Consider the following 18,261-nt stretch of genomic DNA (forward strand, 5'->3'; position numbering starts at 1 on the left):
CTTAAATGATATTATACATGTTTCAATGCCATTCTCCCAAATCATCCCACCCTCTCCCTCTCCCACAGAGTCCAAAAGACTGTTCTATACATGTGTGTCTCTTTTGCTGTCTCGCATACAGGGTTATCTTTACCATCTTTCTAAATTCCATATATATGCGTTAGTATACTGTATTGGTGTTTTTCTTTCTGCCTTACTTCACTCTGTATAATAGGCTCAAGTTTCATCCACCTCATTAGAACTGATTCAAATGTATTCTTTTTAATGGCTGAGTAATACTCCATTGTGTATATGTACCACAGCTTTCTTATCCATTCATCTGCTGATGCACATCCAGGTTGCTTCCATGTCCTGGCTATTATAAACAGTGCTGCAATGAACACTGGGGTACACGTGTCTCTTTCAATTCTGGTTTCCTCGGTGTGTATGCCCCACTCTCACCACTACTATTCAACAAAGTTTTGGAAGCTTTGGCCACAGCAATCAGAGCAGAAAAAGAAATAAAAGGAATCCAAATTGGAAAAGAAGAAGTAAAACTCTCACTGTTTGCAGATGACATGATCCTCTACATAGAAGACCCTAAAGACTCCACCAGAAAATTACTAGAGCTAATCAATGAATATAATAAAGTTGCAGGATATAAAATCAACACATAGAAATCCCTTGCATTCCTATACACTAATAATGAGAAAATAGAAAGAAAAATTAAGGAAACAATTCCGTTCACCATTGCAACAAAAAGAATAAAATATTTAGGAATATATCTACCTAAAGAAACTAAAGACCTATATATAGAAAACTATAAAACACTGGTGAAAGAAATCAAAGAGGACACTAATAGATGGAGAAATATACCATGTTCATGGATCAGAAGAATCAATATAGTGAAAATGAGTATACTACCCAAAGCAATCTATAGATTCAATGCAATCCCTATCAAGCTACCAATAGTATTTTTCACAGAGCTAGAACAAATAATTTCACGATTTGTATGGAAATACAAAAACCCTCAAATAGCCAAAGCAATCTTGAGAAAGAAGAATGGAACTGGAGGAATCAACCTGCCTGACTTCAGGCTCTACTACAAAGCCACAGTCATCAAGACAGTATGGTACTGGCACAAAGACAGAAATATAGATCAATGGAACAAAATAGAAAGCCCAGAGATAAACCCACGCACCTATGGACACCTTGTCTTTGACAAAGGAGGCAAGAATATACAATAGATTAAAGACAATATCTTTAACAAGTGGTGCTGGGAAAACTGGTCAACCACTTGTAAAAGAATGAAACTAGAACACTTCTAACACCATACACAAAAATAAACTCAAAATGGATTAAAGATCTAAATGTAAGACCAGAAACTATAAAACTCCTAGAGGAGAACATAGGCAAAACACCCTCCGACATACATCACAACAATAGATACTTTTGAACTATGCTTTGTTGTTCAGTTGTTCAGTCATGTCCATCTCTTTGTGAGCCCATGGACTGCAGCATGCCAGGCTTCCATGTCCTTCACCATCTCCTGGAACTTGCTTAAACTCCTTATGCTTAATATCTTTTTACTTTGAAGAGCTGTTATTTTCCATGATGGTTTCAATCTCTTTTGCTAGTAATTAATGTGAATAAAATTTACATTTGAGAGGCAAAAAAGTTATCAAAGGCTTAACATAATTCTTTTTACATTACAGTTGTATATGCTTTGATCCCCCTCCCACCTTGGAGTTTGGTTATGAATTAGATACATAACACATAGTGGGAATTTGATAAAACATTCAATAAATTAATGCACAGTGCCTTTTAAAGTGATGAATTTCAGGATATAAACAAACATAGACTTATCTCAGATTATGCTTTCAGAGTAAAGAAATAGATCAGGGCAGTATTAGCAGCTATAAAGTGAATGAGAAAGTCACTCAGTCGTGTCCGACTCTTTGCAACCCCATGGTCTATACAGTCCATGGAATTCTCCAGGCCAGAATACTGGAGTGGGTAGCCTTTCCTTTCTCTGAGGGATCTTCCTAACCCAGGGATTGAACCCAGGTCTCCCACGTTGCAGGCAGATTCTTTACCCAGCTGAGCCACTAGGGAAGCCCAAGAATACTGGAGTGGGTAGCCTATCCCTTCTCCAGCAGATCTTCCCAACCCAGGAATCAAACCGGAGTCTTCTGCATTGCAGGCAAATTCTTTACCAACTGAGCTATCAGGGAAACCCTAGCAACTATGAATTACCATAAATCCACCTTGAACAAATAAAGCGACTGACTCAGTTAAAAGAGAAACTACACCTAAGCAAGTGGGAGTAAAGGTCTCATCTTCAGAGCAGGCAGGTTTTACCCAGTTTCTGAGTATTTCACTTCCCAAGGCACTTCAGTCAGCTCTGATTCTCCACCGTGAAGAAATCCCACTTTTACTGGAGAATAGCCTCTTGTATGAAAAATCGGACCATTTGTGCACATACCCATATATGCATGGGCGCATGTGCGCGTTTACACACACACACACACTCTGTATGTTTAATTGCCCAATACACAGTAGCCATTTTTCTATGTTGGATAAACTAACAAATGATTCTTTTCCTTATCTGCCGGGATAAACTGCCAGCTTTCAAGTACGCCTTAGTTTTCCTGGATGAATCATGTACCTTCTAGCACCTGGGGGCCCAGGGCTGCCCATGTGTGGAATTGGGGCTTGGCTCCTGACCTAGCGAAGGTGTATCAGGAATCTTTGCTCGAGTCAACATCTTCGTCATTTGCCTTAAAGTTGTCAGTTGCCAGTGTGTTCGTGTTTTGTACAAACCATAGTTGTACAGTGGGATGAATTTCCCATATGTGCACCACCTCCCACCCCCAGAGCAACATGTGGAATGTTCCAGCCCCAGAAAGGCTCCCTGGTGGCTCATCCCAGTCAATTCCCATTCAACCCTCCTCTCCCGCCCAGAAGTGACCTGTCTGACCTCTGTCATCTTAGTTTTGCCTGTTTTTGAACTTTGTATAAAGTATTTTTTGCCCTGGCTTCTTGCATCCAGCATAATGTCTGTGAGTTTCATCTTTGCTGCCGAGTGTCGTGATCAATGCTTTGTTCTAATTGTTATGTAGCCTTTCTTTGTAGAATATACCACGGTCAGCTTACCTGGTCTCCAGCTGATTGCTATTTGGACTTACTAGGAATAAAGCTAAAATTAAGTTCCATGTATGTGTCTTTAGTGTACCTCACATCCTCCTTCCTCTTGGGCTTAGGATAGACATTTTCCAAAGTGATTGTACTAGTTTTCATTCCCACCAGCAGTGTGCATGCATGCTAATTCACTGCAGTCGTGTCCAACTCTTTGCAACCCCATGGACTGTAGCCCGCCAGGCTCCTCTGTCCATGGGATTCTCCAAGCAAGAATACTGGAGTGGGTTGCCATGCCCTTCTCCAAGGGGTCTCCCTGATGCAGGGATCAAACCATTGTTTCTTAGGGCTCCTGCACTGGCAGGTGGATTCTTTACCACTAGCCACCACCTGTGTAGGAAAGTTCTAATCTTTTAAATTTTAGCCATTTTGGTGGTTACGTAGTGGTATCTTGTTATTTTTAATTTGCGTTTTCCTGACTAATCTTTTTGATCGTATTTTCATGTGCTTCTTGGCTATTTGGTTAGTGTAGTGGCTATTCAATCTATTTTCTTTATAAATTCAGGTATCACAATATTTATTGATAGACACAAGTATATAAAATTAGAGCAAGGGCATAACTTTGTTCAGCAGACTTGATTTCAAAACTCTTACAAGAGGGACCAATTCAAATTTACCATTTGTTTTATACCCACGAAAACCACTTCAAGGACATTAAGGATCTCTCAAAACAGATCAACTTTGTGCAGTTCAATCACATGTCTTTTAAAAAGTGTAATTGCTTGCCCAGGCTCAAAACTATTAAAACTTGGTCCATAAAAAGTCCACTGGAGAGAGAAGTGTACAGGCAATATACTATTCTGGCGCAACCACCAATTACAGCTGAGAATTCTTCCATAACGACCAAGTGGATAATTAAACACTGCAGCTATTCAAATATGACTGAGCAAAGTGCAATCCTGTAATAGCTACGGTCCCTATTGCATTTTCTAAGTTAAATCATATGCAAAGATCCACGCAGTAAACAGCCTCTGCCTGAGAATTCAGGATGGAAACTTTCTTCTTATTGATTCATAGCATTTCTTTGTATGTCTGGGTATAAGCTTTTTCTTGGAAATATTAGTGTCTTTTCCTCCCGGCCTTGGCTTGCCTCTGCTAATCTGCATGCTGTCTTTCATTGAACACAAGCTCTTAATTATAATGAAGTCCAATCTATCTAGCTATTCTTTTCTGGTCAGTACATTCTCTGTCCTGTTTAGAAATCTCTGCCCAACTCTTTTCTTGACTGTGAGTTTATTTCTCTGCAAACATCCTGTTTCATCTGCTCTGAATTCCCAGCCTACCAGCTGCCCTGACACCATCACACGGATATTTACCAAAGCCTCTCTTATCTGTTGCCTGATAGACCTCTCACACTTCCTGTGTCTTGGACCTGTCCGTCCGGTGTCCTTTGGTCTGCCCGTTCACAGTTCCAGCAGTAATGCCATCTCTCGTAGTGAACGATCATTTGTCTGATTTGGTGCCACCCTTCTTGTAGGAAGGCCATCGTTGCGTTGTGCCACTGTGTTCTAAAGCAGAAAATTCAACTTAGAGTCAACCTGATATGTCGAAGGGGATCAAGTTCATTAGAGTCATCTTTTAATGTTAGTGTCTTGTGGAAATATGCAGTCAGGAAGAATACCCCAAATCTGTGTTTCCTGTGTTGAGCTGTACTTGGAAGACACTGGAGACAAACTGAAGAGGGGAAAACCTGAGACCTGTTGAGATCCACGTGGCTGACAGAGCCGGGAGCCAGCAGGCGCTGCAGAGCTGGCGAGAGAAGGGGCTGGTGGAGGAGGGAACAGCTGCGGCGGCACTGCCAAGGGGTGCGTCGCCTCCGGAGAGTGTGCGGCAGGTTTGCATGTCAAGTCCTCCTCAGGATTAGGAGTATGTGCAGAAGAGTTAACACAGAGGCCCAAGACAGGGGTCCCCAGAAAGCCTGCTTCCAAGGTGGGCCCTCGGCTGGCATCTGGGAGCTTGGACCTGGGGAGGGTCCCCCCCACCCCCCACGAGTGGCAAGTGGCTCCCTGTCCTAAACCATGTGTACAGACAGCGGGGCCAGTACTGGGTGCCTGCTGTCCTCCTGCGAGTCTGGGGTGAGGGTGGGTGTCGGGCAGAGGGTGCTCGTGGGACTGGCCTCCCAGTAAAAACCCTGGGCGCTGACTCTGATGTGTCCCTGCTGGGCAGCACTGTGCACGTGCCCCCTCGGCTCGCTTCTGGGGGAGTTGAGCATGTCCTGTGCGACTCTACTGGAGAGGACGCTGGCGGCTGGTCCCCCGGACTTCACCACCCACCTCCCGGCCCCTGGGCTGACCTTGCTCTGCATCCTCTTGCTGTAATAGGTCAGCTGTGATGACAGCTCCGTGCTGAGTGCCCACCTCCTCCCAGTGAATCACTGATCCTAGACGTGTTCTTGGAGACCCCCAGCTCGTCCAGGAGCACAGAGACTATGGCTATGCTTCTTGCTCCTTTCCTGCTGTTCCCCTGAGATCTTGCAATGAACTTACCCTTCCTACTTAAGGTGCCCCTCATTCAGTGCTGTGCTAAGCAGGGATACTGAACCAGAATAAGATTTTACCCTTTATCTAAAGCAGCATTCAGTGAAATGAAATAATTCAGGAATGTATGCACTAAGTCCCAAGTTATGTCAGAAAGTGGTGACTCGTGTTTTTAAAATGAGAGTCACTGAAGGCTAAGGTAGGAAACAGATGACCTGACGTGGATCTTAAGGGCAGGGTGGCTGGCAGAACAGTGGCCCCAGAGACACCCACACCCTAACCTTTGGGGCCTGGGAATATGTCACCTTGCAGGGCAAAGGGGAGCACGGTTGCTGATGAAATCAAGGTTGCTAATCAGCTGACCTTAATGTGGGGAGCAGGTGCTGGACTGTGCGGATGGGATGTATAATCACAGGGGCTTGAGTGTGGAAGAGGGCACATGGGCACGGTTGTGGTGCCACGCCAAGCACCTCCCTTGTCCTGAAGATTTCCAGGGCAGTCAGAACCCTGCTCTTGGTGACTTTGGTTTTCTCAGGAGCACTGACACCTGTCCTCTCAGCAAACACACTTCAGAGCTCTCCTGAACCCCCTTCCTGCACTTAGGCTTGGGAAATGTGCAAGGAAGGCAGGCACTCACAAATGGAAAACCTCTCTCCCAGCTCCCAGCTCTCTCCCTCATCTGGCCAACCTCCCCGACCCACCCTAGCCCACTGGATCCCACTAATCCTAGAGGCAGGAATGATTAGGTTCTAGCCTAGGAAACTATCCTTTCCTTAGATCGAAAAATAGTCCAGTAGACAATCTCATATCATTTAACATAGTAATATCATCAATACCACTACACGGATGAGGAAACTAAGGTTTAGGAAGGTCAAGTCATTTGCTCAAGGCCACACATTTAGTGAGTCAGCAAGCTCAGACTTGACAGGGGCTTGACTCCAGATCCTGCCTTTCTAGGCGCAGTGACAGGCTGCTGTCTCCCGAAGGGGCTCCTGCTGGATGCTGGGGAGAGAGAAGGTTGGAAGAGCACAGTTTTTAGATGCCAGGATGAGTGTCTGGACCTGCCATGGCAGCCACGGGGAAGCCAGTGTAGACAGAAAGGCTTAAGCTGGGGGAGCAGAGAGTAGGATCAACAGGGACACGTGATGGAGGCAGGAAGGCAGGTAGGTTGCTATGGAGATCAGGGTGAACTTGACCATGACTGGGAGACGCTGGAGGTGATCTACGGTGAAGGAATGCTTTGTGGGTCTCCTTCCTTAGCACCACGTCTAGTGCATAACAGTTGCTCAATAAGTGCTCATTAAATAAGAGCAGAACTAAGCAGATAAGGTTAGTAATTGTTCAGGTGCTTAGTTGCTCAGTCATGTCCGACTCTTTGCCACCCCATGGACTGTAGCCTGCCAGGCTCCTCTGACAACGGGGGTTCTCCAGGCAAGAAGACTGAAGTGGGTTGCCATGCCCTCCTCCAGGAGATCTTCCCAACCCAGAGATCGAACCCAGATCTCCCGCATTGCAGGTGAGTCTTTACTGTCTGAGACACTAGGGAAGCCCAGCAATTGTTCCTAGCAGCGAGGAATTACCACACTGAAAATACGGGGTTTCGGGAGCAGCTTTGATGCAAGCCTGTGCACTGTGAACAATTCCTGTCATGTATATAGTGACACCTACTGCCAATAATATAGGCTGGGACCCTTCCACCAACTTCTCTATATTTGTCACTCTTTTTAAGTGCAGTGTTCAGCTGAAATTTGATCACACGTCATTGTGCAGTGAACAGCATTTATAGGTAAGTAAGCCTGGGTAGGCTTAAGGGACACATTTGTGAAAAGATGTGAGTATAAACACACATACAGGATGTTGTAAGAACTTCTAAGGTCCTAGGTGCTCTGAGTTCTGGACACTCATCCCACATCATAACAAACATATTAGAATACTCCCACATTAAATAGTGTTAATGGAGAAGGAAATGGCAACCCACTCCAGTGTTCTTGCGTGGAGAATCCCATGGACGGAGAAGCCTGGTAGGCTTCAGTCCATGGGGTCGCACAGAGTCGGACACGACTGAAGCGACTTAGCAGCAGTAAATAGTGTTAAACAATTGAAGCTTTAAAATAGTTTTCACTGGAAATTGTTTGGCAATGGGGAACTCATTTAATTTATGATTGCTATGACTTCCTGGGAATCATGGTGTTAGGAAATTCTTACACGTGGTTTTCAAATAATAATGACATGTTTATCAACAGATAAATTATGAAGTTGACATGTTATATTTCGGGAATCTTTCTTTGAACATTTATTCACTTCAAATTTGCAGTGTATTTTTTTTTCTTGCATTTTGGGGCTAATAAAATTTCTTTTTCAGTCCCAAATCTTTTCATAGGTTTTTAAAAAGCCTCATGAATAAAATAGCCCAGTGAACACTGCTGCTTGTGTATCACTGGTCAATGTGGTGCAAAAGTCAATGAAAAGCTCATTTTCTCTATTCTAAGGCTACCCCAGGACAGAACACTGAAAAATACCTCTTTTTTCATTTTGTTTCCAGAACTTTCTTATTTCGGTCCCCCCCCCCCCGCCCCCCCGCCATATTTACAAGTGCTAGCTGACACGCAGGAGAGACATGCAAGGGACCCTTCTTGACCGATCTTTTCTGGGGGAAAGAATTTATGATGAAAACTTTTCCCTAATCGGACATTGTAGCATTAACAGCTAGACACTGCCGCTTTTACTTCCGATGTTCAAAGGCAGTGGTTTCAGACATGCCTTCAGCTGGCTTTTTTTTTTTTTTTTTCCTTTTCTGACACCTCCAGTGAATTGCAAGTGACTGGGTCTCTAGGACCGGATCTGTAAGTCGCTGGTTCTTTCCTCAACCACATCTCAGGTGGACAGTCATGACTGTCTGGACACCTTCCGAGGGGCTTCGTCAGGATGGGGGCGATCCTCCCACGCAGCCCCAGGCGCTCTGGCCACACTGGCTGAGATAACCCGGCCAGGGTGGGGGCTCTGGGGCGCCCACTGGCCGTCTGCAGCACTGACCTCTGACCCCCGCCACTCCAGCCTTGACCTGCGCTATCTGACCTCCACTTCGGCCTCTACCTCGCCGTTTGACACCCTTCCTCCATCCCCCCACAGTCCTAACCTCCGCCATCTGCCTTCCCGCCTCTGTCCTAACTGGCTTGACTTCCGCCATCTGGTACCCACCACCCGCCCTGACCTTGACCTGGGCCGGCGGACGCCCCCGCGGCCCTCGGGAATTTCTGCGGACGCTGCCGGGACCCCCGGAGCGAACCGCGGAAGACGACAGGACCAGGGGCCGCCGACGCCTCCGCGCAAAGTGATTTCTCGGAAAGCCGAGCGCTTCGAAGAAGGCGGGCCCGGCGCGCCGCGCCGCGCCGCGCCCCGGGGGCGGCCCGTCCCGCCCTCCAGCGCCTGTTGGCCGTCGCGGCCGTCGCTCCGCACGCCGGGCCCGCCCCCGGCCTTAAATCTGCGCGGGCGCCGCGGGCAGAAGCGCATCTTCGGAGCTCAGCGGCGAACGTGGGAACGCGGGCGGCGGCGGCAGCCCGTGGCGCAGGTGGGCTGCGTGCAGGGGCACCCGGGGCGCGGACGGGGTCGGCGCCGCTGGCGGACTCCGGGCTGGGCTGCGGCCCGCGGAGCAGGTGGGCTGCCTGCTGGGGGCCCGGGGCTGGCGGGCTCCGGGCTGGGGGTGCGGCCGGCGGCCGTGGGGCGTGGGCGGGCGGCGGGCACGGGGACCGGGGGTCGGGAGCGGGGCCCGGGGCATCGACGGCAGCGGGCGGCCGGGAGGCGCGGGAGAGCGGCCGGCGGCGCAAGTGGGTGGCGGGCGCGGGGCGCGGACGGCGGCCGGGGAGGCCAGAGGTCTGGAGCATGGCCGGCGGCGCAGGTGGATGGCGGGCACGGGGCGCGGACGGCACCTGGCGGCGAGGCGGCGCCCGTGCTCTCGCGGCCTGTTTTCTCCCGAATACAAACTGACCGTCCAGGTGCGGCTGCTTCCAGAGATTGGCCGGCGCTTTAAAATAACCCCGTTTTTCTTAAAATTTGGTTTTATTTGGAAAACTTTAGAATGGCGCATACAGAGAGGGGGAATATTGACCCATTATCATAAGACTTGCTCCTTTTCCCGCTCAAATCCTGCTCTTGAAACAGGGCTGGAGTTCTGACAGTGAAACTGCCCCCCGCCCCGAGCAGCCGCGCAAGTGGGGTTAGAGTGTGAAGCGGGGCGGACAGGAGTTTTTAAATTCTGATTGATGACACTTAAGATGTCTGAGTGCGGCTGGAGGTCTTTTGCTTCCATCGTATCCCAGTCGTTCCTAGCAAGAAAGTCTGCTAAGGGGTCACAGCTGAGAGAGCTCTGTGGTGTAACTTGAGCTGCAGGGCAAAGGGCAGGTTCTCTAAGGTGAGGAGTGCTCCTTGCTCAGAGCGTGAATGGAAGCTAGAAACTGAATTTTCCAGAGTTTTCAGCTACCCCCCATCTCCCAAATTTATGAGGGATGTAACACTTTTTTTGAAACCCAAATTAGGAGCCAGCCTTTTTGGAGACAGTTCTTTTGGATTTTGTCAGGTTCCCACCTGAACTGCAGGAGCGTAGGCATTTCAGTCGGAGAAGGCAATGGCACCCCACTCCAGTACAGGCATTTCAGTGGGCTTTCCCGGTGGCTCAGATGGTAAAGAATCTGCCTGCAGTGCTGGAGATCTGCAGTGTTCGATCCCTGGGTGGGGAAGATCCCATGGACAAGGGATGGTAAGCCACTCCAGTTTTCTTGCCTGGAGAATCTCATGGACAGAGGAACCTGGTGGACAACAGTCCATGGGGTCACAAAGAGTAGGACACAACCGAGTGACTACACACGCGCGCACACAGGCATTTCAGCAAGATTGGGGCTAGAAGGAGAAATGGCTTTCATGGTTTTGGTCTTCCTGGCATCCAGGGCCAAAGACCAGGCGCCCTGAGAGGCATGGGGAAGGCGAGTGTTCTGCACCTGTCCCACCTCCAGACCCTTCCTGGAGTCCACGTGGGGTGGGCCGAGGGCAGCCTTTTATCACCTCCCGCTTGGGAAGCCTGGCCTCTGGCTGATTTGCAGAGATGCAGATTAGCTTCAGATAGGACTTGGCCCGTAAAGAGAATTATTACCTAAAAATCAAGGAAGAGGAAGTCATCAACATGTGACTGCGCCTATAAATGTTTCCCCGCTCGGCATTTGGTGGAATTAATTGGTTCGTGTTCAGTAAATCGTTATGGATCACACTGTAAGAGGCTTTGAATGCAGGGCTCTAATCTGGGGGCGGGGGTGGGGTATGTCAGTGACGATTGAGATGAGCTGTCCATGTGCTGAGGCTCTCACTTGTAACCGTGGTTTTTTTGCCTCCAGGTGAGTGAAACCAGACCCTGCTGGGGTGTCTGGGGGCCTGGGCCTCAGTTTTTCCTCCTTTGAAGGAAGGGGAGCTGGATTAGATGATTTCTAGAGTATTTGATGTTCTATGACTCACTCTTCCTCTCAATGCCATTCTCTTTACTTTCTTTTTTCTTTTTCTTCTAAATCACCACGAGTTTGTTCTTAACAGTTTTGGGGGTTATGGATCCATTAGAAATCCTGATGGGAAGGTGTTGCGCCACTCTCTAGAAAAATGCCTGCCCAAACAAAAGCTTTGCGTTTTATTTCAGGAGACTCCTGGAGCATGGACTCCAGTTTTGAACTTTGTACTAAGGAAGTGAGCAAAATGCTGCCAAGCGGGACCATCTCATTTAATCGAGAGATTAGCGAGTTAAGACAGACCCCTGCCTTCTCTCATGTTCGGGCCCCTCTCGCCCTTCACCCAGTTCCTTCCTATGGTTAGGGGAGCTGTTCTGTCTCTCTTCTGGGAAAACTCTGGGGAACCTCTGCCTGGCTAGGTTATTTTCTGGGGTACGCGGTGGTGGCCTTTTGTTTCTCCCACCAGGTGTCCCTCCCAAGTCTCTCCCTTTTTGCTTACAAGTGCCAGGGGCTGTACTCAAATTCTGGGACTTTGAGATCCATTGTCTCTGCAGATGAGGAGAGCTTCAGAGAGAGAGGTGGCCAAGTGGCTTTCCTGAGGTCTAGTTAGAGAAGAGCCTTCTCTGGGGTCTAGAGTTTCAGAATTGAAGTCCGCTTCCCACGTCGCTCGCTTCACTCCTGTAAATCCACAAGCAGGAAGCTGGAGTTACTGGATGAAAAGACTTCAGGTGGCGCTCACCGGCCTGTACCCCCTCCTGCCCGGGACCCAGTCTCCAACCTCAGAGCCACCTGCAGGGTGGCTGGAGTGTCCAAAACACACGTTTCTTGCTTTATGGGCTGGAGTGGCTCTGGATGTGACCATGTTCTTAGGGACAGTATGTCTTGTCACTGCTGATTGTTTCAAACTGTTTGGCCCAAAGAGGTCACATTTTAATCGGAAGAATTGAAATGCTGGGCTTTTTTTTTTTTTTTGGGTGGGCGTCTGTCCAACAGCCTGGGGGATTTCCAGCCTGTTCTTGTAACTGTGGGCTGTGAGTCTGCACAGCAGGGCTGCTCTCTCTCTGTGCCATCAGGAAGCTGCCCACTCTGCAGGAATCTTCCTCCCCCGCCACGTCTCTGGGCACCCTGATTGCGAGGCTCCTGTTGGTCATGAGTTCCAGGAAAGAAAGTTGGGACAGTAATACAACATGTCCTATTCAGTGACACTCTTCTAAGGTCCAGGTGCTGTGTGGGCTGCTGTCCACAGGTCCTCTGAGTCCTCACCACAGTGACGCCAGGTGCCTGAGGTTACCCTCGTGCATCAGCGTTGGTGACGATCCGGGGTCACCCAGCTGACAGGTGGTGGGACTCAAATGGGACCCCAGCCCTGTCCCATTCCCAGAGCAGCTGTGAAGGGCATTCTAGATGGGACAGACAGCCTTGTGGACTTCTCCTCTTTCTCCAAGAGCACAAATGTCACATTTGCTCACATATGATGTTCCAGCCGAGCATTAAGGAATAGAATTGGCTCTCAGAATGATGGACTGCTCGCTGAGGGAGCCTGAAAAGGTGAAAGTGATTTCCCCCACTGTGTGCTAAAAATGGAGTGATGAGTGATGCCCTCAGGTGCAGCTGTTTGCATGAAACAGAGCAGGGTGAGAGCTGGGGCGAGCTCAGCCAGCTCTTTGCTTGGGCCCACGTCTGGCCAAGGCGTGGCTGCAGACTTCCGTGGCTGCAGACTTCCCAGGGAGCTTTCGGTTTCCGCTGGGGTCGGAGGTCCTGGACGCAGGTGCGTTGTCTTCTCCTCACACGTGGCCCGAGTTCCTGGATCCCTGGGTTTCCCCGAGCCCCACCTGTGTTGAGATCCTCTGACTTTCCTGTTAGCAGCTTCTGGCAGTTGAGTACCTGGAGTGCTGCGAATAATGAGACTGTGTAAGTTTCACAGGATGTGTTTTCTCTTCCCAAGGATGTGTGACCGGAACGGCGGCCGACGGCTGCGGCAGTGGCTGATTGAGCAGATCGACAGCACCATGTACCCGGGGCTGATCTGGGAGAACGACGAGAAGACCATGTTCCGGATCCCCTGGAAACATGCCGGCAAGCAGGACTACAACCAGGAAGTGGATGCCTCTATCTTCAAGGTAGAGACCCGGTCCCCAGGGGCCCTGCAGAGCTGTCGAGCGATTGATGTCTCTTCTTCCCTTGAAAATGAATCCAGTTTTTTTTTTTTTTTAAAGATATTTATTTGGCTGCATCAGGTCTTAGTTGTGGCAGGCAAGGCCTTTGATTGTGGCACACCGACTCTGGTCATGGCCTGCAGACTTTTTTGCCCCTGCAGCAGGCTAGGTCTTAGTTCCCCGACCAGGGATCGAACCCACGTCCCTCTAATTGCAAGGCAGATTCTCAACCATTGGACCACAAAGGAAGTCCCGCTCCAGTTTCTTAAAACAAATACTGATTGAGTGCTGAACATGTCTCAGAAAAAACACAGTAGTAGGTGCCTCCATGTCTGTTGTATGATTTAACCTCTTACAAGGTCAGTTCTCTATAGCTGGCATTTTCCTATAAGAAACCAAGGGCACTTTCTTCTGCGCTGCCATTGCCTTTGCATGGTGATTTAGTCGCTCAAGTCCTGTCTGACTCTTGTGACCCCATGGACTGTAGCCCACCAGGCTTCTCCGTCCGTGAGATTTCCCAGGCAGGAATGCTGGAGTGGGTTGCTGTTCCTCGCTCCAGGGGCTTCCTGACCCGGGGATTGAACCTGGCTCTCCTGAACTGCAGGCGGGTTCTTTACTGATTGAGCCACCAGGGAAACTTTTGCATGAGGATTAGCAAACTCAGAGGGAACGTACTTCTTTCAGACTAAGACCTTTCCCCCGTGGTCTGCCACCTAAATTCCACTTACAGTTCTAGGAAAGGTTTAATTCTTCGTTGTTTCATAGTTTCTACTTCTGCTTGGCAGTGGAGGGTCAGCTTAGATGAGAGACACCATCTGTCATGACTTCGGGGGCAGGTCATGTGGGTGTCCTGAACCTGCAGCAAATATCTAAGAATAGCCCACTTCCCTTGAGAATGGTCTGTTGCCCTGAGCCTGGAGCGACCTGCTGGCCAGTTCCATTGCGCGAGTCGTGACGGCGGCACCGCGCTGAGCCTCCGCCCAGCTCTGGGCGTGGCTCACGTGCTGTTTCCCCTCACATACTCCTGTGCACTGGGTGCTGTTCCTGTCCTTGCTCTGTGCAGGCTCCACGAGGAGGAGTGACTTGTCCAAGGCTTCCCTGCTCCTAGGTGATGGAGCCAGCATTTGAATCCAGACTCCCAACCCCCGGCCGTATCCGTCACTAGACCCAGGCAGAGGAGCTGGGAGCCGGGGCTGCCCAGCTCTGTAGCCCAGCCAGGTTGTCAGGGTCACCCGTGGGCTTCTCTGAAGCTCCAGAAGTGCGGGCTCCATTCTCCCCCAACCCCAGGAGATTTGGAGCCCAGGCCAAGGTGCGCCCAGGCCTCCCTGTTTGCAAACAGACTTATAGCTGATCCAACTCGAAATCCAGGTTACAGACTGCTGCCATGTGTGATTGTGGACATTTGGGGCAGTCTGGGAGGGGAGGGTGAGTGAGTGTAGAGGAGCGGGGAGGGCTAGAGCCAGACCCCCATGGGCGTGAGTGACGGGAGCAAGGGCCTGTAGGACCCCAGGGCAGCCCTGGACTCTTCCCGGGAATGAGTGTCCCGACACAACCAAAATAAGAGATCATGCCTCGGGCCCAGAGCAGAGCACCAGTGGTCATCGCGGGCTCAGGAGGCATTTCAGTCCTTCACGGCTCCGCTTGGTGTCTGCGGGGGGTGCTGTGCGTCTTAGCGGTTCTCTTCCAGCTCAGAGCTCTTTGGTGGTCTGATGCCAGTTGCTGGTCTCTCCAAGAAAAGTGGGCTCATGTGGGCATTCTGCGCTACCTTCAGGGCCCCTTGCGGTGTGGACCTCTGTCGGTTCTTCCCAGGGGACCCAGGTTGGGAGCCTGGGCACTGCTCCTGCCTCCAGTCTTCTTGGTCGTGTTGTGGGCGCTTTTCTCAGAGAAGGTTTTGGCTTCGGTGTCACAGTGAGCATCCTTGGGAATGGCTCTGTCTGAATTTTAATACTGCCCACTGTCCCTGGTCCAGCCAGTCCAGTGGGAGTTCTGAATCACAGATGGCTACGAGCCAGGGCTTTGGCACTGTGGGCACCTGGGGCTAGTTCGTTGCTTGTGTGGGTCTGTCTTGTGCACCTAAGGGTGTCAGCAGCACCCTGGCCTTTGCCGGCCAGATGCCAGTGGCATCCCCTCCCCACCATGACAGCCAGACAGGCCCCTGGCATTGCCAGGTGCTCCCCCAGCGGGCACACTCTCCCTCTCCATTGAGAACCCCGCTAGGAGCTGACCGAGACCAGGACAAGCAGGTTGAAGTGAAGGCATGGGGCGCTGAGGGCACAGTTGCTGGCTGACCATCAGTCAGACCACCTCGGGAGGCCAGTGGGGCTGGGACCAGCGGCTGCATAGTCCTGCTTGTGGCTTCTTGCAGGGATGCAGGCCTCTGCCTTCCCCCTGCTCCCTGCGTGAGCTCTGCTCTGGGGGGTAATGAAATCGAGCCCCAGATTTATACATCTTATGCAATGCTCTTCATGGCCGTTTCAACAGCGTTGAGAAAAATGTGTAAGATTCCCAATGTTTCCGTTGATTACGCAGTCGCTCAGTGTGGCAATCTGAGATGAGTCTACAATCTCAGCAGGAATGGGGGCGGGAGGGAGCCGGATGCCCACCCAGAGTTGGGTGGCCCCCTGGAGGGTGATAGCCCAGGCTGGTGGGTGCAAGACGGTGGAGGGACCTGTCTGGCCCATCCCCGACTTGTGTTCAGTTCATCCTCTGAGGGGCCTTCTCTGCCAGGTCCACGAGCAGAACTTTGCTGTTGGAAGATGCCAACAGTCAGGCCTTGAGCCATCCTGGGAGTTTTCTGCTTAAGTAGAAAACCCTTTGTTTCAAACATTTATTATGAGTTAAGAGAAAAAATGAGCCTGCATTCTGGCCTTAGTCACAGGTCATAAGAAGCCACTTATACCAGAGGATCCCTCATTGTCTCCAGGTGTTGTTCTGAGGTCAGCCTCGTGGTGTGGACCAGAGACAGGAGAGTGAACAACATCAGCTCATTTTCCACCATCCCTGACTGTACCGATGAGGCCCTGGTAGCAGGTCATACTTATTTTTAAGAAAGTATTTTTGCCTCCTTTTCATAAAGTTGAGAGGGAAGATCTGGTTAACTGGGGGTTGTTGTTGTTGAGTCGCTCAGTAACGTCTGAGTCTTGGTGACCCTGTGGACTGCAGCATGCTAGGCTTCCATGTCCTTTACCATCTCCTGGAGTTTGCTCAAATTCTCATGTCCAGAACTGAGGGTTGTGATTCACTAATTCTTCTGCCATTGACCAGGCTTTGTGACAGGCCTGAATAAGTTAGAACCTATGTAGTAGCAGGTGTTTCAAATTCAGTAGGCCTTCGAGAAAAAAAAAAAAAATCACATTTGATTTTTAAAGCACAAGATGAGACGAGACAATGATCTTGTTTTTCTTTTAAGTCTTACTGAAGTGTAGTTGATTCACAATGTTCTGTCCCTTTCTACTGTACAGCAAAGTGACTAAGTTATGTGTGTATATAATTCTTCTTCATATTCTCTCCCGTTAAGGCTTATCTCAGGTGTTGAGTAGAGTTCCCTGTGCTCTACGGGAGGACCTTGTTGTTCATTCATCCTGTCTGTTGTAGTTCGCGTCTGCTCAGCCCAGCCTTCCAGTCACCCGCTCTGTCTGGTCCCCCTTGGCACCCACACATCTGTTCTCTGAGACAGTGTGTTAAACTGGGGGGACTGGTGGTGCTGGGTTTAGCGCTGGCTGCTGATGAGCACAGAGCAGCACAGGGAGGAGACCTCGGCTCCACAGACCGCAGTTCTGAGCCACTGCGTGGCTGTTGTCGGGCCTCAGATCACTGTTCTGTCTTGTGTCCTGAGAGGTCACCCAGCTGAGGTGGGTGGCATTTTCCAGGCAGAGAGGGCTCAGGACAGGCTGGCATCTGATGCCAGCCCAGTGCTTGTCCTGGCTCGGGGGCCCCTGCTTTGCTCCGTGGGTGTCCTGGATTTTCCATGGGGGTGAGCGCCCACTGCAGTGCCCGGCAGGCTCTGCTGCTGTCCTGATATGGCCCCCAAATCCACGCTTTTCCAGCCCCATTTGTGATGTGGATTAACCGGCTCAGTGGTTCTCAAATGAGGCCGTCTGTGAGGCATGATGTTATTTCCCTGGGGGACACTCGGCAGTATCTGGAGACGTTTGGGTGTCACAGCGGGGAGCAGGGCTGCTACTGTCATGGAGGAGGCCAGGGGTGCTGTGGGACGGCCCCACAAGCCCAGGACACGCCACCATGAAGAGTGACCCAGTGTCAGGAGTACCAGGTGGAGAAACTCAGATGTGACATAGTATGAATTTGAAGTTACTGTTCAGCATGTACAGAGTTTACTCTTCAATTTCCATGAAAAAAAAAAATCAGTGCATTGTGATGCAGTTAATAAACTAAAAGGATTGGAAACCGTTTACTTTCACAGAGGCTTCTAGAGGGGAGTCCTATGTCTCTGAGAGGAGGGAGGGACTACTCACGCTCTCTAGCAGGATGCGGGGTGCTCCTTCGGTCTCTCCCCCTGGGGCGGGGCTGCAGACCCCGCCCTCAGGGCATCAGCAGGGAGACAGTGCAGGCGCTGACCACCAGGGAAAAATCTAAGACTGTTTTAAATGAGGATGTGACTCAGGGGTGTTAAGGGGTTTCCAGAAGCGTGGCCTCCTAGCAGCCTAAGTCAGAATCCCTGGGACGCTGGCTAAAGGTGCAGGTTCCCAGAGGTAACCCACACAGCCAGGGAGACTCTGGAGGGGCAGGCCCTGGAATCCGCATGGGAACGAGTTTCCCCGGGTACTGGGTGTGCATTGAGGTCGGAAACACCTGCTGCTTGCTGGCTTGAAATTCCTTGGAAGTCAGAATAGCTGGTTTCCAGACCAGATCACCTTGGGAGAGCGAGCTCTCAGGATTGCGTTTCTCCTGAGTTGGGGCTGAGAGTCCTCGATCTGTCCCTTCAGCGGGAAGGATGTCTGACTTGGC

The 18,261-nt window shown here is 50.3% G+C and overlaps 1 protein-coding gene across 3 annotated transcripts in view; it reads left to right on the forward strand.

Moving 5' to 3' along the window:
* Positions 1 to 18,261, forward strand: part of IRF8 (interferon regulatory factor 8) — a 558,308-nt gene that overhangs the window by 526,092 nt on the left and 13,955 nt on the right. The window contains exons 2-3 of one of the 3 annotated variants that reach the window (XM_055553938.1): positions 9,157 to 9,222; positions 13,083 to 13,257. In XM_055553938.1, coding sequence (XP_055409913.1) covers positions 13,084 to 13,257 — 174 coding nt within the window. In that variant the 5' untranslated portion in view covers positions 9,157 to 9,222; position 13,083. Of the gene's footprint in view, positions 1 to 9,156; positions 9,308 to 13,082; positions 13,258 to 18,261 lie in introns of those variants that run through there. The other 2 variants (XM_055553937.1, XM_055553939.1) reach the window with 2 other exon arrangements.

This window comes from Bubalus kerabau, chromosome 17, assembly GCF_029407905.1.
Source record: "Bubalus kerabau isolate K-KA32 ecotype Philippines breed swamp buffalo chromosome 17, PCC_UOA_SB_1v2, whole genome shotgun sequence".
Taxonomy (NCBI): Eukaryota; Metazoa; Chordata; class Mammalia; order Artiodactyla; family Bovidae; genus Bubalus; species Bubalus kerabau.